Below are 26754 nucleotides of genomic sequence, written 5' to 3' on the forward strand. Positions count from 1 at the left end.
ATTTGCTTTCTCCTAAAGTTGGAAAATTGAGAGGTGTGAAAGAAGCATGGGTAATTTTACGTACTATTTTATTGGCTTATTTAGTTTAATCATTAATTGAATTGATTTTGAGTTTAATCGTTAATTGAATTGATTTTATTGGCTTAAGTATGATTGAATTGCTACCTTTTGTTGGATCAAGATATTACTGCATTTGCATATTATGTGGCTCAATTGGTGTAGTCATTTCTTCGTCATGTTTATTTATGAATTAATGGTGGAGCGATTCAGGTGTGATCGAGGGGGATCCATCTTACCGGTTATCTATTTTTAAGTTATGTGCGACAGTGCAAACAGTTCTTCGTCTATTATTCATTACTAATGATAATCATTGTCACACTGCTCTATCTTCCAATATCGACAAAGACTTTTTTTTAAACTAGTGTTCAACCTCACAATCTACTATTACTAAAAATTAATTGTTGGACTAGCAAAGTACTAATAAAATTGACAAACTATCACATTACATGAGTTTTTATATGTAAATTTTATTATACATGTCACCATTTATCGAGTTTGACTAGAGAAGTCCGTGATATATTTTTGAATTACTGAAAAATAGGCAACTTATTGATTAACCTCCTACCATTTCGGCTAATGAGAGAGAAAAAAGATAGAGAAAGGCTGTTTTATAGGAAGGCAAACAAAAGGGCATCCCCTTGTAAGATAGCAACTAACACCATTTGCCATAACTTCTCTGTCTTACCTTTGTCTTACCTTTGAAGACGTTCAACCTACTTTTCCAAAAATTAAAAAATTAAAAAAAAGAGGGAGAGACAGAGCACCCTCAAATTCAATCATCCCATGAAATTAGGGATTTCATAACTTCAAATCCATGCAATTTCATGATCATCATCAAGATTGAAGAAATCATACATTTTTTGTTTTTACATAAAACAACGAATTCATGCATGTGATCTTCTTGTAACGATCAATGAAGGTGGAGTTGCTTAATTAAATATCATTATGTCGTCGTCGTCTTCATCATCATCGGGTGCTACTCCCCCATCATCTTCGACTTCAACGGACTCTCCACCCTCTCCTCCTGCAACAACGCCTCCATCAGATTCCACGCCGCCGCCATCTCCTCCCGCGTCAACGCCGCCTCCGCCCTCCCCAACATCAACTCCACCCCCGCCCTCTCCTCCAACATCATCGCCGCCTCCACCATCACCCCCGCAAGGCACCCCTCCCCCGCCTTCTCCCACCCAATCCCCTCCAACCTCACCGCCTCCATCACCACCAACATCTTCACCTCCGCCCCCTGCCTCTTCCTCCCCTCCCCCTTCCCCTCCCTCCCCCCCGCAAAATCCGGATCTACACCAGCATCAGAACCTCCTCCTTCGGCGACATCCTCCACCACTCCAACACCGTCTCTTCCGTCAACCACAACCCCGACCACTCCTGCGCAAACTACCCCTACACAAGGAGCTGTCGGTTCCACACCCGCAACTCCTTCTTCCCCTTCAAAACCTGTCTCTCCAGAAACACCCTCTCTCTCTCCCAACCTCCCTCGACCTCGGCCAGCCGGTTCAACCGAAACTCCTCCGCCACCTTCCAACGACTCTCAGAATATTAATGGAGTTATCGTCGTTGGAGTTGTAGTCGGAGTAGGAGTAATCATTGCACTCCTCTCTGTCATCTTTTGCCTCTTGTGTAAGAAGAAAAAAAGGAAATCTGATTATTTAACAAATCCTAACGCCCAATACTACAACCAAGATCCGTCGCTATGGGGCGGGCAACAACAACCTGTGGATCCGAACATGAAGCTCCACCCGCCCGCCGGAAGCTTCATGGGAGGCGGGTGGGCCCCTGGCACGAGTGGTGAATTTGGCTCGGGGTATAATAACTCAGGGCAACATGGTGCGATCCAGTCGCAGAACGTGGGAGGTATGTACCAGTTCAGCTATGAGGAGCTTGCCAACGCCACCAATGGCTTCTCTCAGGTCAATGTGTTGGGGCAAGGCGGTTACGGCCTCGTTCACAAGGGTGTTCTGCCTGATGGGAGGATTGTCGCTGTGAAGAGCCTCAAGAGCGGGAGCGGGCAAGGCGAGCGAGAATTCCAGGCGGAGGTTGAGATCATCAGTCGCGTCCACCATCGTCACCTTGTCTCTCTCGTCGGATACTGTATTGCTAATGGCAACAAACTCCTTGTCTACGAGTTTGTTGCTAATAAGACGCTCGACTTTCATCTTCATGGTTCTTTCTTGCATTTTATATTCCACTTTTTCATTATATACTTTGAAAATTGTGGTCAATTGAGAACTATCTTGAGAACTTATCATTTGATAGCACAAAATGTATCAGTTGATGACTTTTAATCCAACCGATGTAGTTCGTGCTGCGAACTAATATCAATTGACAATGGATAGGGTTTCTGCCACCAACTAATATGTTTTGTTGCTGCCAACTTTTCATGTTTTCATTTTAAGATACTCTAGTTCTTAATTGATCACGGCCTATACTATGATGTTGTATCATTAATTATATTAATATATGCATATGTGTATGTGTGGTTACAGATAAAGGTGGAGCTGGGCTTGATTGGGCAACAAGGCTTCGTCTTGCAGTTGGCATGGCTAAGGGGCTTGCTTATCTCCATGAAGATTGTGTGATTCTTCTTCTTCTTTGATTTATCTTTTATTGTCTACATATATTCACTGATCTTGGTATTATTGTGATTGTAGGTAGCCCGCGGATTATCCATCGTGATATCAAAGCTGCAAACATTCTTATTGACAACAACTTTGAAGCAATGGTACTCATCATCATAATCATACACTCATATATACATATATGGGCAAATCATGTAAAGAACATGAAATTTGGTCGAATCTAATTCTTCCCGCAATTTTAAATATCATTCGGAACAAATTTTAATTCGTACACAGTTATTATAAGGTCGATTTTCTTTATGAATATATGTCATAGTTCATGTAATTTCTCTGTTGGCATATCAAATACAATCTCACTGAGAACTTCTTCGAGTGGTAATTGTGAGTAAATATAAATTTCATTATTTCATCAACTAATTTTTGAAGTTACGAGATTGACTAGAATATGACCAGAGTTCGTGTTTTTATCGAGAAATTACCCTTTATGTATCATCTTTTTGCAAGTATTCATGATGTTGTGATTTTTGCAGGTGGCTGATTTCGGTTTGGCTAAACTCACTACCGATAACAACACCCATGTCTCTACCCGCGTGATGGGAACATTTGGGTGAGATATTTAATTCTCACAATCTGATAAACACAAGGATAATGACAGTAAATTTTCATGACTTCAGATACCTTGCGCCGGAATATGCTTCAAGCGGGAAGCTATCAGAGAAATCCGACGTCTTCTCATTCGGAGTAATGTTGTTGGAGATTGTCACGGGCCGGAGACCCATCGATCTCACCAACATGATGGAAGACAGCCTCGTAGATTGGGCTCGGCCTCTTCTCACCAAGGCGCTCGAAGATGGCAACTTCGAAGAAGTGGTGGATCCAGGGCTCGAGGGTAGATACGACCATGACGAGCTCTCTCGCATGGCCGCATGTGCTGCGGCCAGCATACGCCATTCCGCGCGAAAGCGCCCTAAGATGAGCCAGATCGTGCGGGCCCTTGAGGGAGACTCGTCCCTCGATGACCTGAACGACGGTGTCAAGCCCGGCCAAAGCACCACGTTTAACCCTAATGGGGGGTCGGATGCGTACGACACACGCGCGTATAATGCGGACATGATGAAGTTCAAGAAGATGGTAATGGATTCGGAGGAGTTCACTAGCAGCGAATACGGCGGCGATTCCTCTGAGATGGAGCGCAATTGATTTTATGTCTCCAAGCATTTCCCCCTCGAATCAGACAAACTAAAGAAGGGAATCCCGTTGAGTTTCTGTGCTTTATGTTCGTCCCATGCTAAAGGGGCAAACTTAATTCGGATTATGAACCATAAAAGAAAATGCCTACTAAACCGATCACAAGAATAACAGTTATTGTACATAATATCAGCCATTTACTCCTCTTTCCTTCAAATTTCATCAAGTGGTCGTGCTTGAGACATAAATAGTCTCGGATAATTATGAGATGTAATATTTGATTGACTATACTGAATGTAATTTTGCTGTGACTGATACCAATTAAAGCTATTTCATGAAGAAATTGTGATAATCCAACCAATTTTAATAACTGGATCATTTCATTTGCATGTTATATACATGTAGCAAAAATGTGTATATACTTGACTAGAGCATTTTGCATAAGGAACGAGAGGATCATCTACTCCATTTCCTGCTACACCAATTATAAATCGATATGTATACATTCTTTAAAAAATACACTAAATCTTACTTGGCATCTTCCCCCAACATCTTCCTCGCTTAAATTCATCTTGTCCGTGATCCTCACTCAAATGGAGTAGATGATCCCTTCCGCTAAAATAGTACTCATAATCATTATTTATGGTTATGGATCGTTTAGTCTTTGAGAAGAGACCACGTCTAATTGTCTATTACTATTACCTTTTGTTTAATTACTTAAGCTTCAGTTAATGATAATATATCTTCATATATTTCTATAATACATGTATCGCAAATTTTCATTTCATCTCCATTCATGTGATTAATTGAATGCCGGAGAGGATCACCTACTCCATTTGAGTGAGGATCACGGACAAGATGAATTTGAAGGAACTGGCAGCGGAAGCATAAATCGCGTTGATTATCATAATTTAATACTAATTATTAATCGAGCAAATAAAACACATAATAATCAGATCTATTTAGCAGATTATTTAGACAAAATCTATTCGCATAATTCTCACATGTATCATGCTCATAACTTGAATTAATCATGCTTTAAGAATATTGAAACCTAAAACATGCTTTTCTACGGAGCAGGAATAATACCTAATTAATTCTCCAAAGAATTGATGATGGCTAGCAGCTTTTCCACGTGACGCTTTGAATACTAGACCACAGATCTTCTCTCTGCTTCCCGAACTGTACTCTGATATTAGTGTGGACTGATCTCACCAGAATACTAGGACTTAAAATAAAGAAGACATAAGAAATCATTTTCCAATTTGGAGTGAAATTCGAACTCCTCTAGTATAGAGGGGGACGAAAATTTTGCTATTAAAATTATGATTTCTGTCTCCTTTATTCATCTATATATATTAAGTTCCTTTTGGGCCCAGACAGGGATCTGTGGAAGGTTTTGCATATGAGCTCATCCAATTTACTTTTTACTAATTAAATTGAACCCACAATTTAATATAAGCTTTAATTGGAATATTACGAGCAGCCACTACAGAAGTAATATTGAACTCTCACCATCCAAATCCGAAATTATAAGTAATCTGGGTTTCCGTTTTAAATTTCATTTTTCGAGCTTAAGATAATAATGTCCATTAATTAATTAATGTCTGCTATGGACTTAACTAATTAATTTCTTATTAATTCCAAGAGTGGACTTAACATGAAACGTTTATTAATTATTCATAGAGTAATCAAACTCCAACTAGCTAGGTTCCGAATAATAAAACCTTGTTTCGCGCTCCTTGAGGACATTATCAAACGAGACTCACCTCGCGCATGATTCAACATAATAGCAATCCTAGCACTGCTAGATATTAATCACTACTACCCAATATATCAGGATTATTGGGTTACGAAAAACCCGCACCATTTGATAAGTCAAAGTAATGCATAATCAATACCGTATGCTCAATGCTAACCTACATTGATTAAGAAACAAATATTTATCAAGACCTCGCCTTTGTTAGATAGCCCAAGGACAAGTCTTGCTGTTAGATCCGTTCAGTGCTATACCACACCAATGTCATCTTATTTCAGTAAGACTTAGAAATATGCGGACTCACATTGCAACCTTTCACGATGGATAGTCTAATTCCATCTAGGTTGTGAAATTCTTCTTTTTCTTTGTTTAGGACTGATCGTGTTACCTTAAAGTGGACGCCACCCACAACCGGTCTACTAAAACAAAGACTTAGACTTTGTTAAGTTAACTTATATATTTAAACATGCAATTAACATCCATTAAATGTAAAACATAACAACATTATGACAAAAATAATCTGTTTTATTACTTGGAAAATAAAATAAGAGTTTTACAGTATTCAATCACTCGAAACGTGATTTCTAGTATACAAACTCTAACAGAATTTAATGTGGAAGATGCCAAGTAAGATTTAGTGTATTTTTTAAAGAATGTATACATATCGATCTATAATTGATGTAGCAGGAAATGGAGTAGATGATCCTATCGTCTTGTCAACTAGTTAATGATATATTATAAAATGTAGTATGCAAGGTGTGAGGTGCATCGGAAGGGATCACCTCATACTTTGTATGCTATATTTCTTAATACACTACTAATAATTTGACAAGTGGATCTTATTTTATAAAAAGAAAAATTATTTCTAATACAACACACATATTTCCTTCACGGTACTCCATCTCTATCTCTCTTCTATATTTAATTGAAATAATTGTCTTAACATTTGTTAACAAAAAATATAAATTGAAATAATTATCTTTAACGTTTGTTAATAAAAAATGTAGTAATAGGTTAAATTTTACTTATTTCAAAAGATTATATAAAAGAGTTTAATTCTTTCAATATTTTTTTATTTTATTAAAATAACTTAGGAAAATTTTAATATTTAAAAATAGACTAATCTTTATGATATAACTCTCTATTATTTTTCTCCTTTACTTTCTCTGATATTTTAAATCTAACTAATTATATTATCTTTTCTCAATATTTTTTTATTTTATTAAAATAACTTAGGAAAATTTTAATATTTAAAAATAGACTAATCTTTATGATATAACTCTCTATTATTTTTCTCCTTTACTTTCTCTGATATTTTAAATATAATAGAGTCAACTAATTATTTCAATTTTTTAACTAATTAAAGTTTTACAATATTTTTGTGGAAATTTTATAAATATTTATAGTACTGTTTATTGAGATAATAGTTATTTAAATCTAAGAAGTTTTGTCAAATTCTAATTAATTGCAATCAAAGTTTTTTTAGTGATATTACAAACCAAATTATTTCAATAAAATAAAAAAAGAAAAAAGAAAAAATCATCTTTTTATAACTTTTTGAACTACGTAAAGATTTGACTCTTTTTATAATTTTTTTGAAATAAGTAAAATTTGACTATTTATATTTTTTGTTTACAAAAGTTAACATAATTAAATATAGTAGGGAGATAGTGCAGGAAATAAATTCTGAAAATAATTTTTCTTTCTATAAAATAAGATCCACTTGTCAAATTATTAATAGTGTATTAAGAAATGTAGCATGTAAAGTATGAGGTGATCCCTTCCGGTAATCGGGATAAATTAGAATTCAGAAGGCATCAAACGGCCCGCGAATCTCACAATATTAAATTAAAACTGTAATTCATAAAATAAAATCGCCAGAAAAAAAAAGGAAAAAGAAAAAAAGAAAATCTATTGCAGAGGCAGAGCTCCGCCGGCAGCGGCCGTTTTCCTTTCATGACTGAGATCGATGCTGCTTCTATTTTGATCTGAATTCTTCAATTACTTTTTCTGCATTTGGTTTAATTAGTTATGAGAGACGATGACGCCCTACCCGTATCCACGCCCACTCATTCTTCATCACTATCTTCCCTATCGTCGTCTGGGAAGGATGTTGCTTCGTCGGATTCATCCTCCATCTTCGGCCGCGGCCGCTACAAGTTTTAGGCGCTCGCCGTGATTTTGTTGCTCGCATTCTGGTCCATGCTCACCGGCACCGTCTCCCTCCGCTGGTCCGCCGGAGATCTCGATGACAGCTTCACACTAGACTACCATTCACCCTCCGCCGATGATCTAGACGTTCTCGTAACTTCTCTATCTTATGCAATTAAACATTGATAACATCTATGAGTTCAATTTTAGTTTATCTAATGAGTAGCAATCAATCCACTTAGTTTGAAATTTAGGGTTTTGGAGAGTTAGTACTGTCTGATCGAGCCGTGATTGTAGATAACTAATACTTGTAGAGGTTGTTCTGGTGGTGGAGGTATTGTGAAATCAAACATTAATGAAATCTATAAGTTCAATTTTAGTTAATCCAGTGAGTAGCAATCTATCCCCTTAGTTTCAAATTTAGGGTTTTGGAGATGTAGTACAGTGTGATCGAGCTGTGACTGTAGAGAATTAATATGCTGCAGAGGATGTTTTGGTGGTGGAGGGATTGAACATTGGGTGTGTTTGTTATGTTTTGATTAGGATATGGAGGAGAGGGAGAAAATGGTGAGGCCCATGTGGGATGTGTATACCAACAGCCAGAGGATGAAACTGGCAGGTTGTTGGCGGAAAGCCTTTGTGGCTGCCTATGAGGATTTGACGAGCGAGGTGCCTGAAGTTATGGAGGATGCTATTTCAGAGATTGCTAGGATGTCAGCTCGCTACCTGGATCTCACCCCGCCTCCAAGAAATTCTTCGCTATCATTGGTCAGTTCATTGCTTTGAAGTAGTTTGTGATCACACATTAATTATTTGCTCGTGTTGGATTTGATCTTTTGGTATTTTTGAACTCTAACAATGAGTTAGTTAGAGTGAGGCACCTTGATCAGATTGTGCTTATTATTGAAGTATATTAAGACATTTTCTAACTTCAAAACATGCTAATTGCATATGATAGTCATCTAAACAGATCTTCCTTGAGCAGTAAGGAACATATCCTGAATTGGTGAATGTCTTTTAGCTAAAAATATCTGAACTTCTACTACTTGATACAATTGTTACATAGTTAGGGACACCCTTGGTGAATGTCTCTAAGTTCAGATCCTGCTAATTGCCCTGTGACAATGAATCAATGAACTTTACCAGAATGCTTTAATACTTGTCATAACTGCTTGTGTTTCATGATTTGGTCTTGGGGGAATGGACGGAGTATATTATCCTAAGTACAGTAGGTAATTTGTACATGACTTTGACTCCTGAACTTTGGAGTTGCTCACAGCGATTAAGCTGCCTAACTACAATTCTTAAGCTAGCTTTCAAAAACCAGTTATGTCTTCTGAAAAGATGAATGTTTCTTTTATTTTTAAACTATGATCTGTTAGGTTATTATGTGATGGAAAAAAGGAATGGCAGAAGATAGAAAAAGATAAGTTGAGCCCTAGGTAGATATGTAATTCCTTACCCTGGTTAGTATTGTACCCTGTTTCTGGATTGCTAATGATTGATATATACAAATGTTTTTCGGCTAGGTATGTAGAAAAATACTGGGTTTGCATGCTTTTCTTTCTCGTCTGTAGAAAAATGCTGGGTTTGCTTGTGGTTCTTGTGAAAGTTCGACACAAATACATAGAAGCAAAATAAAATATGCTTCAAGACGTTGTATGTGTTAAAGTTATTTGCCTCTATTAAGCATCTCCTAGTGATTTTATTTTATATGCCAAACAAGTTTCTTGATTTTCATTCTTGAATATGTTATCACAATGTGTGATTTTTTTTATTTAGCAGGGTTTACGGGATTTGAATATTAAGGATAAGAAAAAGCAAAGCGGAAATCAGCAGGAAGAGTTTTTGTAAACACACAACTTTGTAATTTTGGTTCTTATTTATTTCAAGTTTTATGATACTATGATTCAATATGGTTGAGGAAAATTTCCTCATTCTTTAATTCATGTTTAAAGTTGTAGATTTCTGTTTATCAATTGAGACTTATTGCAAACATACTTAAATCAGTTAAATGACAAGATCTATCAAGAAAGGCAACACATCAAGAAACAAAGCACACATCATCAGATTCTTTATCAACTCTACTAGCTGAACAAATGAGCAAGAAGGGGTATTTTTGGTACGGAAACGAGGTGCTGCGGAAATAATTAGGGGTATTTTCGTACATTCGCAAATAGCTTAATCCCGCTCTCTCATGCTCACGTGATATGACAGTACGTACATACAGAAGCAAGCATGAACACAGATGGAAATTTGAGCAACAAAAAATTGAGAGTATAATCGAGCTTACACAAATTGAGAAATATGCATAACTTAACAGCCTGAGAAATTGATCAAACGGAAGAGACGACGATGCTGAGTTGGTTCAGAAAAGGCAAGAAGAAGAATGAGGGCGGAGGATATAGGAAGGATAGGCCGCCTGAAGATGACTGCTGCCCCATTTGCTTTGATGACTTCCACGTTCCTTGCCGGACTAACTGCGGCCATTGGTTTTGCGGCAAGTCTCTCTCTCTCTCTCTCTGCGTTTCTCTCTTTCACTCTTCTTTTTCTGCTTCAACTTGAATTGAAGAAATTCGAATTTTAAAATTATAGGGTTTTGGTTGTTCAAAATTGGTTTCACACAATTTGTGCTTCTCATGTTTTCCTTTGCAATTGGTTTGTTGTATTGCTTAAATGTCATGATTTCATCCTCACGAAATGGGATTACATGAGATCTTTGTGCTTTTGTAGGCAGCTGCCTTCTTTGGCTTTCGAGATTCATGGCAAATTTCCGTCTGTTCATATGCCCTATGTGTCAATCCTGTGTATATAAACTTGTTCCCCACTCACCTGTACTGATTCAGCCAGGAAGAGAAGAAGTTGGTGAGATCCTCGGAGAGATCAAGCAATTTAATTGTGTTGACGAGGTCGGGTGGTTTTACTTCTTCATGGCATGTTCTTTTGCTGAAATTTGTATAGTCTCTCACACAAGTAAATATTGGTTTATGCTGCCTTTACAGACATATGTTTCCCTCATTTCTTGTGTCATTCCCCTCCTAGTACTTGTTTGTTTCTACAGAATGGAGAATAGATAACAGAATTGTTCATTATATGTATCGAAATTGAATGGAATAGTTCACTGCTAACTGTAATGCTGCAACTTACTACTGTTATTTGTTAATCCAAGTCTCATTGCCATTTTACATGCTTTTGTAAGTTAACTTGTCTTATGCTCTGTCCAACGATTTTATTTCTTGCATATGAAACTGAATTAAATTGAGTTGTATGTTAATGTGATGTGTGAATCCTTGATATATAACCTCGTTCCCCATTCATATGTACTGATTTAGTCAGGAAGAGAACTTGATGAGATCCTTGCAGAGATGGAGCGAAATCGTCGTGAAAACGAGGCCAGGAGGTTTCGCTTCTTCATGCTATGTTCTTATGCTGAAGCTGTAATTATTTCGAGTGCTTTTGTTTAGTCTCTCATACAAGTAAATATTAGTATATGTTGCTTTTGCAGACATATGCTTCACCCCTTTCATGTGCATTCCCCTCCTAGAACAAGAAAATTCTTCTCTATATGCATATATTCAAATTGAATGAATAGTTCACTGCTAACTGTTATACTGCAACTAATATGTTATAAGTCTCATTGCCATTTTACATGCTTTTGTTTTACTTGTCTTATGTCAGTGTCTCTTTCTGTCCAATGGTTTTCTTTCTTGCATATGAAACTGAATTGAATTGAGGTTTATGTTAATGCGATGTATGAGCACATGACTTGGTTTTCTCTCAATTCATACAAATTCTAGACTCTAGTTTCTAAACTGTTGTATCATTCCCTGTGAATCCAAATGTAAATATCGATTGGCTTGTGGACTTCATGAACTCAACTTTGATCTGTCCCTTTCCTGCTATTTCAAGACAAATTGGCAAAAGTTAAAACTACGCTCTATGTTTCAGTTTGTTCTGCCGATAGAGGAAGAGCTCCTGATTGAAGTGGTGGATTTTATGCTTGGCGCAATGTGGTTGATAATTGTAAGTTCATCTCTATGAGCTTATTTTGCTTCTCTACCTCATTGCTGTGCATATTTACAGTTCATGATATATGCCGGTACATCAGTGTTAGTGCACGAGTGCCAAATAGTATGCATACATAGCAGTATAAAATACTGTTCTACCTACTGAAATGCAGGCATGCATCTGCAAATTTAGATAGCGTTTCGTTTCTCCCCTCTACTTGTTCCAGTATTGCTACAATGAAAATCTTTTTGCTAAAGCTTTCCTTATCCTTGTTTGCAGCTGCTGACGCAATCTTTCTATGTAATAGAGGACTTCCTTTATTGGTCAAATGGTATGTTCCTCTTCGCATGAAGCATCAACTTTACTTTACCCTCGTATAGAGCAAGTTGGTTGTTTGGCTACTTACAGATTAATTTGTTTGACAGAAGGGATTGAATTCCGAGTAATTCAAATACTGAGATGTGCTCTGCTTGTACTTGGTATTTGGATGAGTAGGCGACATCTGCGGCGGGATAGAATTTGAGGCAATTTGTCTGAATAGAATGGAGATCGATTATGGATTTTGTTGCAGGAATGTGTTTTTGTGAAAATTCAAATGCTTGATGTGGATAGTGATTTTCTTTGTCTTGTCCAACAACAACTCATCATTTGGAGCTTTTCTTCATTGATTTCATCAATATATCAAATGCAACATAATCTGATTGGTTGAACTTGTGTGAAATGGTGTTAGTCACTTAGCCATGTTTTCTGGAAATGGTGTGCTATGCTAATGAAGAATGAAAAACAGAGATCATGGAGTTAGTTTAGTTAGTTGTTTGTCACATAGCCATTTCACACTTTATACTTGCAATCAATATGATTTTTTTGAGTAGTTCACTTTATACTTGCAATTAATATGAATTTCTGAGTACCATTTACTGCTATATTTGTAATTTGACTAGCAGCTTTTTCTCAAATATTGTTAATGTGTAACGCTGATATGTTCATAGCGGTGACGTTATTATTGTAGTGATGAAAGAAGTCATGCCAAATATGCCCCTAAAAAAATAAGAAGCATCCTATTACTATTTTTGGAATATTTTAACCGGGACTTCTAAAGTGAGACACCCAAATATGATTTATCGGGACTCTAAAGTGGGGCGGAGGGAGTATACAATTTGAATAACAAAACATAGAGGAATTTCACCTTCTTGTAATAATCATAGGATTGTGTTGCCATTTCAACATACGCTTGTGAGTAAGGGTACCGTACAATGCAATGTAACACCCGTTGCGGGTGAGAAGAAGGTGGCGCCGGATACAGGGGTATTTTCGTATGGAAACCAGGTGTTGCGTAGGGGTATTATCGTAAATCCAACGCCCTCATGGCTGGTGAGATGACAGTACGTACTATATACTGAAAAAGCATGTTCAATAAACTGGAAAAATTACAAACGACAAACTTAAAAAATTGATGAAACAGAAGATGAGTTGGTTCGGAAAAGGCAAAACATGTTGTTGGATTGGATATTGGATATATAAAATTGAAGCAAAACATGCTGTTGTGGTAACTTTTGTGAGACTCTGTTTTACTACTTTACACAACGTGAATGTGTGCCATAATGCAGGAAGCTGCCTTCTTCAATTTTCGAGATCCATGGTCCAACTGTGTGAGTGTCCTATGTGTCAGCCCTGGATATATAATCTTGCTCCCCATTCACCTCTACTCATTCAGCCAGGAAGAGAAGAACAAGTTGGTGAGATCCTCACAGAGATCCAGCAATATAATCGTGATAACAAGGTCGGGTGGTTATTTAAAATGCTTTTGTTTACTCCCTCATACAAGTAAATAAGTAGTATTATATTGGTGTTGATGTGCCCCTCATTTCTTGTAAGTTTACTTGTCTTATGCCAGTGTCTCTTTCTGTCTAACTCTTTTCTTTCTCCATATGAAACTTAATTGAATTATGTTGTGTTGTACTACTATGTGAATGTGATGTGTGGATCCTTGATATATAATTATGTTCCCCATTCATCTGTACTGATTCAGCTAGGAAGAGAAGAAGTTGGATCATTGCACAGATGGATGCGCCGATATTGACAGAAGAACCGGAAGAGGAAAGCAGTGAAGAAGAAGGAAGCGTGGCAGAGGAACCGAGACGCTCAGTGAGGCAGGGACGGAAGCCAGAGTGGTTCAAAGATTATGTTTCACGTTGATTTATTGTTTTAACTATTTTTTTGCTTTATTTTATTTTGGGATATTGTTGCTTTAATTATTTTTGGAACTTTTTGAGTCGAGCGTATTATAAGCTCCGTTTTGGGTTTTCTTGTTGGTTCTTTCCCGGAATGATCGAGTCGAACCAAACCTAGGGTCCTTAGAATTATAAATAGGGATTTTGTGCATTGAAAATATCAAGAAATCAATACACAAGAATTTTCCTAATTATCGTTTCTTACTTTTTTCGCAAGTTTTCTTTCGTCCAAACCCTAGTTGGACAGAAATCTAGGCTGCTCGACGGGGAGTTCCCGCGAACGAACTTACCTATCATCCGGCGATCCCTCTTCGCTGGAATCGGTACGATCACCTTCGTACCAACTGGTGCTTTCACTTGCTCTCTTCCTTCCGTGGTGTTTTAGCTTCATCTATGTCTTCACGCAATTTGGGTGTGGGCCGAACTGAGGCTCTCGGTTCAACCGTGGCGCCGCCAACGTCGGAGATGACGTCGGACCCTCCAGTACCCGACCTCTCATCCTAACTGACGCAACTCACCGCTGTTATTAGCGATCTGACATACAAACTGAGCACTTCTGAGATTCGCTCTGGCGACTTATTCTCCTTTGGTCGACCGCCGCCAGTGCCACCATTCTCCACGACTCCTTCGACCGGGACGACGGGCTCCCTTCCGTTGTTCCAGTACACGACCCGCCCCTCTACAGGCGTAACTACGATGACCCACACCGGGCCACCGATCGCGACGGGGTTTCTTCCCAAGCTCTCTGCCGCAGTATGGGTTTTCGGACTCACCGGTGCCTGCTACCACCAGGTTGTCACAGCCAATTCCTCAGGCGTGGGACAGTATGCCTCTGTCGAGACCACCGATTTTGAGCGCAGCTTCTTGTTGGGGGCCACCACGTCCGATTGTTCCCTATGGAGCTTTTTCCACCGAACAGAAACCACACAAAATTAAGATGGAACCCCCTCGGTTCGACGGCACGGAGGTTAACAACTGGATTCGTGGAGTGCAGTTCTATTTCGATCATGTGGGTACTCCGGAGGCACAACGGTTACATTATGTGATCATGTTATTTGAACCGGTCGTTGCAGATTGGATATGGAATTACTGCTCCAGCCACAAATTTGTGACTTGGTCCGAGTTTTTGGATGATGTACGACGCCGCTTTGATCCCCAGTGTTATGTCAGCCACGTTGGCCTCCTAAAGAAACTACAACAGACAGGTACGATTGCTGAATATCAATTGGCCTTTGAAAAATTGCAGACTAAGACCGTGGGTGTTTCTGACCACATTTTGCTTGATTTGTATGTTGCGGGGCTAAAACAACCGATCCAAGACGAGGTCCTCCTACATCGACCTTCGTCGCTGGCCTCGGCTTTTGCTCTGGCTTCCCAGATTGCAGCTTGCAGACCTGACTTAGCACAACCACTAGCCACTTTTTCTCACCGTCAGTGGCAGCCACGAGACAACCGCCTCTCTCCTACGGTGCCGTCTCCGAGCCCCTCCAGCCAGGCATCGCCGGCTCCGGGTGCGAAATTCACTACTCCGCGACCATCGGATTCGTCGACCCCAATTATCCGTCTCTCCGCGGCACAGAAGGCAGAGCGTCGAAGGTTGAATCTCTGTTTCTACTGCCCCGAGAAGTGGGTGGCGGGCCATGTTTGCGGCCAAAGAATCCTTGCATATATGGGAGTCCAAGAGGATGAGGACGATCCGATTGAAGTTACAGAAGAAACCCCGCAGGAGGAGGTGATCTCTGCAGACTTATCTCACCTATTGGCTATTGATGGGCGTCGCCGCTCGAAGTCCCTCACTCTCTCCGGCACGATTGGCTCGGAAACAGTGTCGGTTTTGGTGGACACCGGGAGCTCTCATGATGATTTCCTCCACCCTCGGATTGCAGAACAACTCCGCCTTCCCCTAACTGGGATAAAGCCGTTCCGAGTCTATGTTGGCAATGGTGAATCTCTGTTGTGTTCCCACATGTGCAAGGCGACGAATCTGATAATGCAGGGGACTCTTTTTTCTATTGATCTGCATATCCTATCCGTTCACGGGCCGGATGTCATCTTGGGAATGGAATGGCTGGAGTCTTTGGGACGAGTGACTACCGACTATATCTCGAAAACCATGGAGTTTGTTCATAACGATAAGATAATTACCCTTTCAGGAGCGTCACCACCACCAGCTCAACTCTCACTGACTTCGTTTGCGGCCTTGATGACTCATGCATCTCTGTTTGAGCTTTATGAATTAATACCGCACCCCGCTGTTGAAGTATCCGACCCCACCTCGCTGGAAGTTTCCTTTCCCGCAGATCTCCCTGCAGCTGTTACAGCCGTTCTAACCCAACATGTGGCGGTTTTTCAGCTCCCCAGTGGCTTACCCCCGATCCGCCAATTCGACCACCGGATCCACCTTTTCCCGAACTCCAAACCGGTGAATGTTCGGCCATACAGATATCCTTACTTTCAAAAGACGGAGATCGAGAAGCAGGTTAAGGATATGTTAGATCAGGGTGTCATCCAGCGTAGCCAAAGCCCATTTTCATCCCCGGTTCTCTTGGTGCGAAAGAAGGAAGACACGTTTAGGTTCTGTATTGACTATCGCGACTTGAATAAGGCCACAGTTCCGGATCACTTTCCAATCCCAACGGCGGACGAGCTATTTGATGAATTGGGGGCAGCTCGCGTTTTCACCAAATTGGATTTGCGTTCGGGGTATCACCAGATCCGGATGCATGCGTCTGACACTTACAAGACCGCGTTTCGCACACATGACGGTCATTTCGAGTTTCTAGTGATGCCTTTTGGCTTAACCAACGCCCCGTCTACCTTTCAATCCGCCATGAATTGCATATTCCAACCTCTACTGCGGAAGTCGGTCATCGTCTTCTTTGATGACATATTGGTGTACAGCCCGACAATGGAATCCCACAGTGTTCATCTCGATCATGTACTCTCTATCTTGGAGGACCATCGTTTTTTCGTGAAGCTTTCAAAATGCACTTTCTGCAATATAACTGTGGATTATTTGGGGCATCTTATTTCTGAGGGCCAACTCAAGGCCGACCCTCCTAACCCTCCTAAGATCGAGGCGATGCTCGCCTGGCCCACTCCGGTGACGGTTAAACAGTTAAGGGGATTTTTGGGGTTGACCGGGTGCTACCGCCGCTTCATCGCCCATTATGCGGTCATAGCTGCCCCACTAACAGACCTCCTTAAAAAGGATTCTTTTACTTGGACGCAATCTGCGACGGATGGTTTTGAGGCGCTGAAACGCGCGATGACTGCTGCCCCGGTTCTCCACTTACCGGATTTTTCTCAGACTTTTTATTTGGAGACGGACGCTTCGGATTTTGGTATTGGTGCGGTTCTCATGCAAAATGGACACCCCCTGACATTCTTCAGCAAAAAGCTAGGCCCTCGCCGCAGGAGTGCCTCCACATATCACAAAGAATTGTATGCGATAGTCGAGGCCGTACAGAAATGGCGCCAATATCTCTTGGGCAGGGAGTTCGTTATCAGGAGTGATCAGAAGAGTCTGCGAGAGCTCCTACAACAGGTCATACAGACGCCGGAGCAGCACCTTTATGTTCGCAAATTGATGGGCTATAAGTTCTCGATCGAATACAAACCGGGAGGGGCGAATAAAGTGGCAGACGCACTCTCGCGTAGAGATGAGGAAGTAGACGCGGCTGTGTTGACTGCCATGGTCCATCCTATGGCCGATCTGGTCCAGCAACTCCGGGAGGAATCGGCGCTGGCAGCTGATCTGTGTGAATTGAGGCGCCAGGTTGAGGCGGGTTCAGCCGACCCAAAATTCTCGTTGGCTGATGGCCTTATTTATTGGGGCCGTCGAATTGTGGTGAGTAAGAGTTCTCCGCTGCGTGAGGCACTGCTGTTTGAGCACCATAGCACGCCTCAAGCGGGTCATCCGGGGTTCGAGAGGACTCTCCGTTGACTGAATGCTTTCTTCCATTGGCCTAACATGCGTCGCGACGTGAAGGCCTTTGTGGCCTCGTGTGTTACTTGTCAAACCACGAAATATTCCACGCAAAAGCTTGCCGGATTACTGCAGCCCCTTCCCATTCCAACGCAGGTGTGGGAAGATGTTTCCATGGATTTTATTGTGGGATTGCCGCCCTCTAAGGGATATACGACCATTATGGTGGTAGTGGATCGATTGTCAAAGTATGCACATTTCGCGCCGCTTCCAGCGCGGTTCGATGCTTTAAGAGTCGCCCGTCTATTCGTTGAGACGGTGGTAAAGCATCACGGATTTCCTAAGACCTCGGTGTCCGATCGTGATCCTATCTTTTTGGGCGATGTGTGGCAAGATATGTTGCGCCTCAGCAGTACTAGGCTGCATTTCTCTACGGCATACCATCCGCAGTCGGACGGTCAAACGGAAGTGCGTAACCGAGGTTTAGAGCAGTATCTGCGCGCCTTTGCGGCTGAACGTCCGACAAAATGGGCAAACTTCCTTCCTTGGGCAGAATTAGCTCTTAACTGTTTTCACAATGAGAGCATTGGCACGTCTCCTTTCAGGGCTCTCTACGGCCGCGACCCACCTCCTTTGGTCGCCGTGCAGCCCTCGGCGGGGAGAATTCGCCACGAACCAGCAGTCGCAGAGTTGATTGAGCAGCGATCGGCGTTGATTGTGGAGCTGCGGAAGAACTTGGAGCGCGCTCAACAGTGTATGCGCGCTAGCGCGAACAAGCACAGACGGGATGTTCAATTCGAGGTCGGTGATAGGGTCTTATTGAAGCTACAGCAGTACCGTCAGCATTCGGTAGCGAAACCATTATCTGCTAAACTGGCTCGTCGATACTATGACCCATTCACGATCACGGAAAAAATTGGACAGGTGGCGTATCGTTTGGAGCTTCCGCAAGGCTCTCGGATTCACAATGTCTTTCATGTGAGCTTGCTCCGACCCTTTATTGATGGTTCTTCGCCAGAGGCAGCAGTAGCTCTGCCTGCGGATTTTGTGGGGAGTCGTTCGGTGGTGTGCCCGGCCAAGCTCTTGGATCGTCGTGTTGCACTGAGTGCAGGGCAACCGGTTGAGCAGGTGCTAGTTCAGTGGACTGACGAGGATGAGTCGGTGGCGACGTGGGAGCCCCTTGCGGTCATTGCCTGCCATTTTCCGTCTCTCCTTGAGGACAAGGAGGTTCTTAAGGGGGAGGGGGCTGATACGGTTATAACACTTCCGACGTCGATGGATGCGCCGATATTGACAGAAGAACCGGAAGAGGAAAGCAGTGAAGAAGAAGGAAGCGTGGCAGAGGAACCGAGACGCTCAGTGAGGCAGGGACGGAAGCCAGAGTGGTTCAAAGATTATGTTTCACGTTGATTTATTGTTTTAACTATTTTTTTGCTTTATTTTGTTTTGGGATATTGTTGTTTTAATTATTTTTGGTACTTTTTGAGTCGAGCGTATTATAAGCTCCGTTTCGGGTTTTCTTGTTGGTTCTTTCCCGGAATGATCGAGTCGAACCAAACCTAGGGTCCTTAGAATTATAAATAGGGATTTTGTGCATTGAAAATATCAAGAAATCAATACACAAGAATTTTCCTAATTATCGTTTCTTACTTTTTTCGCAAGTTTTCTTTCGTCCAAACCCTAGTTGGACAGAAATCTAGGCTGCTCGACGGGGAGTTCCCGCGAACGAACCTACCTATCATCCGGCGATCCCTCTTCGCTGGAATCGGTACGATCACCTTCGTACCAGAATTGTTCACTGTTATACATGCTTTTCAAAGTATACTTAGTGTCTCTTTCTGTCCAACGGTTTTCGTTCTTGCACATGAAACGGTTTGTGGCCAAATTGTATGTTCCTCTTCGCTTCAGTTTAGACCATATCACATTATGGTTCTTGTTTCTTTGTTTCTTATGCGAAAAGCATGAAGCATCATTCTCGCGCATAGTTACTGTAAGCGAGCAAGTTGTTTGGCTACTTACAGCTTGATTTGTTGGACAGGAGGGATCGAATTCCGACTATTTCAAATGCTGAGATGTGCTTATGTTATACTTCAGATCTGGATCATATGGCGAAATGTACGACGATTGATTTGAGGTATTTAGGCTGATTGGAATGGAGATCGGTAATGGATTCTGTTGCAAGGAAAATGTGTTTTGTGAAAATTCAAATGCTTGCTGTGGATACTAATTTTCTCTGTAACAGCAACTCATCATTTGGAGCTTTTTTGTACTGATTTCATCAATATATCAATTGCAATAGCCTTATCTTCTGCATGATACATGAAATTTAATTTACTCTTGATTTAGATCTCATCAATGTATCAAATGCAATAGAATATGATTGGTTGAAATTGAGTAAGATCTCATCAATTTTTGGAGTATATTATAATTGCAAAATAAATAGAATTGGTTGTTATATAGTGTATGCTAGTATGCTACAATATTCAAAAGTTATTGCATAAATAGCACATTATTATTTTAAAGTTATTTAGTATCTAAACCTCTTTTCCTAAAAGTGGAGAACATAGAATTAAATAAAACACAGAAGCTAAAAACAGGGCTTAGTCCCTCCTCAAAAGATAAACTTTTTTCCCATTATATGTTTGATAGTGAGAATTCCATATACACCAAAGAGGAACATATATTTAATTTACTGGTAAGTGTAATTTGCAAGGTTTGGTTTTTATTGGGATGAAATTTAGTAGTATAACAATTTATTCGGATAAACTTTAAGCCAAAGAATTAATACCTAAATCATTTGAACTATATAAAATTACTTCAATATTGAAAGAATTGTATTTCAATGTTAAAAATATAATACTATATCATATTCTAAAAATATAATATCATTCTTCATCCATTAAATACAAACATGTACGTACTAAGTTAACATACTGAGAAATTGATCGACGATGTTGAGTTGGTTCGGAAAAGGCAAGAAGAATGAGGGTGGAGGATACAGAAAGGATAGGCCACCGGAAGACGACTGCTGCCACATTTGCTTCGATGACTTTCACGTTCCATGCCGGACTAACTGTGGCCATTGGTTTTGTGGCAAGTCTCCTTCTCTCGCTTACTTTCTTTCTTTTAAATGAAGACATCATTTGTTTTCCTTTTGCAGGCAGCTGCATTCTTCGATTTTCGAGATGCATGGCAAATTTCCAACCGTGCAAGTGCCCTACGTGTGAATCCTTGATGTATAATCTTGTTCCTCATTCACCTCTAATGATTCAGCCAGAAAGAGAAGAAGTTGGTGAGATCCTCCGAGTGGTCGAGCAATATAATAGTGATAACAAGGTCGGGTGGTTTCGCTATAATTATTTCAAGTGTTCTTGCTTAGTCTCTCAGACCATCTCCAATCATCTATACAAAACTAAAAACCCATTTTTGAGTATATCTCACACCAAAATGTAGTTTTACTCCAACCATTTATACCATTTTGAGTATATGTATCGCATTATATTTGTTGTTGTTCCATAGAAAAATTCGAAAATGGGTTTGGATTTGTGTATGGCTGGAGAAGTTTTCTACACCAAAACTCATTTTGTGATGTATGGTTGGAGATGGTCTCGTACAAGTAAATATTGGTGTATGCTTCTTTTACACACATATGCTTTATACATTTCATGAGTCATTCCTCTTAGTTCTCATTTGTTTCTTCATAATTAATGAATCGAAATTTAATGGAATAGTTCACTGCTAACTTTTAGAGGCATTAATAAACAAAACACGATAAAAAAATACACATTGTAAGTTTTTTTTTATATCAACTCCAAGATAGATGAGTAGAATTCTCATTGCCATTTTACATACTTTTGTAACTTTACTTGTTTTATGTCAATGTCTCTTTGTGTCAAACAGAATTCAATTGAGTTTCTAAACTGTTGCATCATTATTCCTTGTAATTCCAAATAAATAGTACTCCACTACTATATCAATTGGTTTGAGTTTCTAAACTGTTGCATTTTTTCCTTGTAATTCAAGAAATTTTTGGCAAAAGTTAAACTATTTTCTGCATTGCAGTTTCTTCCGCAGATAGAGCTAGTAGATCTGCCCCGACGCATGGGAGGAAGTACGTTCAATATTATAACAGCCTATATACTGCTAATTGTTGTATGTTCATCTCTATGACCTTATTTTGCTTCTTTAACTCATTGTTATGAACATTTTTAATATTCATTTAAAAGCACAATTAAGATCTACAAATTTTGACCTTTTCACTATCACTACAAAGAAAATGCTTTTTGCTAATGCATTTGCTTTAATTCCTTCTAATCGTTGTTTGCAGGCGCTGCTGGGATTTGCCAGGGATATACGCGACTTCTATTCCAGCCCGTATGGTATGTTCCTCTTCGTGTCAGTTTAGACCGTATCTCATTCTTCGATTAATGTGTTTGGCTACTGATCAAGCTTAATTTTTTGACAGGAGGGCTTGGATTCCTACTACATCACATGCTGGAATGTGCTCTGAGTATGTGTTATATTTGGATGAAATGGCAAGATTTATTGGATAGAATTGAGAGCAATGATTGATCTTGTTTAGATGTGTTTTTGTGAAAATTTAAATGCTTCTTGTTGTTGGTGGTTTCATCAACTTATTAAATGCTATTTAATCTTCTCAATAATGCATGAATTTTAATTTAATCTTAATTAATCTTAATTTAGATCTCTTCAATATATCAAATGCCATAGAATATGATATATTGGTTGAAAACTTGAAATTGAGTATATACTCATTATAAGAGTATATTAGAAACCACAATTTGAATAACAAAACATTGAGGAATTTCACTTTCTTGTAATCATCGTGACAATGTTATCTATTTATTTAATACACCCAACATTCATTTCTAAAACTCCGTGCCGAAAAGTTCCTCCTCAACTATGAAGAAACGGAGGGAGTATAATATTATATAATAATAATAATAATAATTTATTATTAAATTAACAACTAATCAATATAGTCTTAAATAAAAATTTAAAATTGTGAATTGTATTCGTAATGATATAAAGAGTTGAATATTTTTAGTTAGGTGTTTCAACCCTAAAATAAGTATAAAATAATTTAATAAAAAATATTCAATTGATTTAATTACTTTAAATAATTAATTTAATTAGGTGTTTTGTTCTTGATTTATATTATGAATACAATTACATGTATGTATAAAACACTAAAAAGAAAGAAGAGAAAAGAAAAAAGAGGAAACATAAACTAAGAAGAAAAAAGAAAGAAGAAAGAAAGATAAAATACTAAAAAGAAAGAAGAAAATGAAGAAAAATGAAGAAAAAGTATCTAAAGAAAAAAAAAGAAATAAGAAAGGAAGGAAAAAATAATACATTTTTGGTACTCTTTAATTGATATTTCCAAAAGTATCCTTCATAACAAAAAAATTTCATGTTTGGTACCCAGGGTTATTTTTGTCATGGGGTACCAAAAATGATATAAAATAAAGATAAGGTACTATTTAAGTGCGAAAGTGAAAAATCAGGTACCATTTATGTAGTTCACTCTCATAATATCTTTTGAAGTCCATCAACTATAAGTTAATATCAATTCAAGTACTTTTTGACTATTTCCAATATTTTCATGACCAAAGTACCCGTAAGGCCATGAAGGGGAATTCAATCTATTTACCCTCTCATTTTCATTAAAGTATGTAATTTATTTTTCTTTCTTTATTCATCCACTTTCTTCTTTCTAAAAATTTAAGTTAATCATAATATATAATATATACTACATTGAAATAAAATTTTAATAAAGTAGAAAAAATATGATTCACGAATAGTCAAAGGAATAGATATGAGAACTATGAACAATTTTCATGATGTTGTTGTAAATGACCTAAATGATAATATTAAGACGCGACATTGTCTATGTTAATGAATTTTAATTGTCTATTTTGTATAAGGTTGTGATAAAATGCAAACTTATATATTGTACAAACTCAAAATTCTTCAACACAGCTTCAACAAAGTTTCAATACAATATTGTGTAAAATTTCAAGATTTTAATGTCAACACAATATCAACACAGCATCAATCATTGACTACCGTTGAAATTCTGTTGACATTTTCCTGTTGATGCTTTTTTTTGTGTTCTGTTGACATTTTTCATTGGTCCAGATCATAGTTTTGAGTTTGTACAATATTTAGAGTTTTCATTTGATCACATCCCATTTCGTATAAGTATAATGTTTACATGAACTTTACTGATTTCATTAATATATCAACTGCAATAGCCTTATCTTCTCCATGATACATTAATTTTAATTTACTCTTGGTTTAGATCTCATCAATATATCAAATTCATTTGAATAAATATGATTGGTTGAAATTGAGTAAGATTTCATCAATATTGAAAGAATTGTATTTCAATGTTAAAAATATAATACTAACATCATACTATTACAATCCATATTCATCCATTAAATACAAACATTGTACGTACGCAAGTTAACATACTGAGAAATTGATCAAACGGAAGAGACGCGATGTTGAGTTGGTTCGGAGAGATCGAGCAATATAATCGTGAAAAAAAGGCCGGGTGGTTTCGCTTCTTCATATAATTATTTCAAGTGCTTTTGCTTAGTGATCTCTCATACAAGTAAATAGTACAATTGCTTTACACATTTCTTGTGTCATTTTACATGCTTTTGTAACTTGTCTTATGTTATGTCAGTGTCTCTTTCAGTCAAACAGAATTCAATTGAGTTTCTAAACTGTTGCATTATTATTTCTTGTAATTCCAAATAAATAGTACTCCGTACTCCCTCCGTCCTAGATAATTTGGGACACTTTACCCGACACGAGTTTTAAGAAATCTAATGGAAAGTGAGTTGAAAAAGTTGGTGGAATGTGGGTCCTACTTTTAAAGTATTAGTTTTATAATAAAATGTGAGTAGAAATGAGTTAGTGGAATATGAGGTCCACTACCAAAAATGGTAAAAGTGAAATGAGACAAATTATGTGGGACGGCCCGAAATGGAATACTGGGTCGAATTATCTGGGACGGAGGAAGTACTCCACACTATATCTCTTGGTTTGAGTTTCTAAACTGTTGCATTTTTTCCTTATAATTCAAGAAATATTTAGCAAAAGTTAAAACTAATTTCTGCGTTTCAGTTTATTCTGCAGAAAGAGGTAGTTCTGCCCTGACACATCTAGGACTCTATGACCTTATTTTGCTTCTTTTAACTCATTGTTATGAACATTTGTAATCTCTACAAATTTTGACCTCTGACTTGTTTCACTATCACCTCAAAGGAAATGTTGCTTTCCTTCTAATCGTCGTTTGCAGGCGCTGGTGGGACTTGGCAGAGAAATACGAAACTTCTATTCCAGCCCGTATAGTATGTTCCTCTTCGTGTCAGTTTAGACCGTATCTAATTCTCTTCGATTAATGTGTTTGGCTACTCAAAGCTTAATTTTGTTTGACAGGAGGAGGGCTTGGATTCCTACTACTTGACATGCTGGGATGTGCTATGCTGGGATGTGCTCTGTTTATGTGTATATTATTTGGAATAATATGTGAATTGGCAAGATATATGGGATAGAATGAGAGCAATGATTATTTTGTGTTTCTGTTTTAGATGTGCTTTTGTAAAAATTCAAATGCTTCTTGTGGCTAGTGGTTTCATCAACTTATCAAATGCTATTTTATCTTCTTAATATGCCTGGATTTTATTTTACTCTTAATTTAGATCTCTTAAGCAGTATATCAAATGCAATAGAATATGATTGGTTGATATTGAGCAAGACTTGGAGAAGGATGTCTTGTTTTATTTGAAATGGTGTGCTATGCTAATGAAGAATGAAAAACAGATACTCCTACATAGAGTAGGTAACAATGTACTTAACTCATAATTTAGCGATTTTCTCATATGTTACTGTCATTATGTTACACCGAAAGGGTCATCATATTGGTGACGTAATTGTTGTTGTGATATAAATGTCATATACAACTAAATATGCCTCTTCAAAATCAGAAGTATCTTGATATTTACTATCCATTTAGACACAAGTATAATATAAAATTCAGTAAAAGACACAAGTAGAATATAAAAATTCAGTAAAAGACACAAGTATAAAAAATGATTTGTATTATATATTACATCTATGCATATTACAAGGGCAGTGATAAAATGCAAACTCTATTTATTGTATAAATTCCAAACTCTTTAATAGTACTGTGTCAACACAATATAAAATTTCAAGATTTTGGTGTCAACACAATATCAAAAAAATGTCAACCGCTGACACTGTGTTGATATTTTCTGTTGTTGTTATTTTGTAATCTGTTGACATTTTTTAAAGGTCCAAATCATAGTTTGGAATTTGTACAATATTTAGAGTTTGTATTTGATTACATCCCTATATTACAAAGTGTCAAAATTAGTCCCCACAAAATTACAACAAATTATTATTATTATTATTATTATTATTATTATTATTATTATTATTATAAATAAATTCATGATTCAATACAATGGTACGTATATCAATCAAGTTTCTATGTTTTCTATTAAATCGACTTTTTAAAAATATACTCCTAAATCAATTGGAACTATATAAAATTACTTCAATATTGAAAGAAGTCTTTATTAAATTATATATAAACATAAGTTTACATAATAATCCATTAAATACGTACATGCATAAGTTTACAGCCCGTGAAATCGATCAAACTGGAAGAGGCGAGAGCGAGACGACGATGTTGGGTTGGTTCAGAAAAGGCAAGAATGTGGAAGACGACTACCGCCCCATTTGCTTCGTACGTGTACACTGAAAAAAGCATCG

At 38.3% G+C, this 26754-nt stretch overlaps 3 protein-coding genes across 4 annotated transcripts; all 3 read left to right on the plus strand.

Moving 5' to 3' along the window:
- Positions 1–1846: 1846 nt before the first annotated feature.
- Positions 1847–4104, plus strand: LOC125203681 (proline-rich receptor-like protein kinase PERK5). The gene is made up of 5 exons (XM_048102089.1): positions 1847–2238; positions 2562–2648; positions 2727–2797; positions 3185–3261; positions 3329–4104. Exons 1-5 carry the CDS (start codon positions 1932–1934, stop codon positions 3852–3854), a joined length of 1068 nt encoding a protein of 355 aa, XP_047958046.1. The 5' UTR covers positions 1847–1931; the 3' UTR covers positions 3855–4104.
- A 3699-nt stretch (positions 4105–7803) lies between these two features.
- On the plus strand, positions 7804–9606 carry LOC125193077. Its single transcript, XM_048090803.1, has 3 exons — positions 7804–7905; positions 8296–8520; positions 9538–9606. Exons 1-3 carry the CDS (start codon positions 7804–7806, stop codon positions 9604–9606), a joined length of 396 nt encoding a protein of 131 aa, XP_047946760.1.
- Positions 8388–12416, plus strand: LOC125203690 (E3 ubiquitin ligase TRIM40-like). Of its 2 annotated transcripts, XM_048102099.1 has the most exons (9): positions 8388–8520; positions 9538–9602; positions 9763–9887; positions 9970–10252; positions 10486–10661; positions 11085–11189; positions 11701–11775; positions 12040–12091; positions 12186–12416. In XM_048102099.1, the coding sequence occupies exons 4-9, from the start codon at positions 10108–10110 to the stop codon at positions 12281–12283; spliced, it is 651 nt and encodes a 216-aa protein (XP_047958056.1). In that variant the 5' UTR covers positions 8388–8520; positions 9538–9602; positions 9763–9887; positions 9970–10107; the 3' UTR covers positions 12284–12416. The 2 variants fall into 2 exon arrangements, with proteins under 2 accessions (XP_047958056.1, XP_047958064.1); XM_048102107.1 differs by lacking the exon at positions 11085–11189 and having other exon boundaries at positions 9763–10252.
- Positions 12417–26754: the final 14338 nt, after the last annotated feature.

The sequence above is a fragment of the Salvia hispanica genome, chromosome 1 (genome assembly GCF_023119035.1).
Source record: "Salvia hispanica cultivar TCC Black 2014 chromosome 1, UniMelb_Shisp_WGS_1.0, whole genome shotgun sequence".
NCBI classification, from domain to species: Eukaryota; Viridiplantae; Streptophyta; class Magnoliopsida; order Lamiales; family Lamiaceae; genus Salvia; species Salvia hispanica.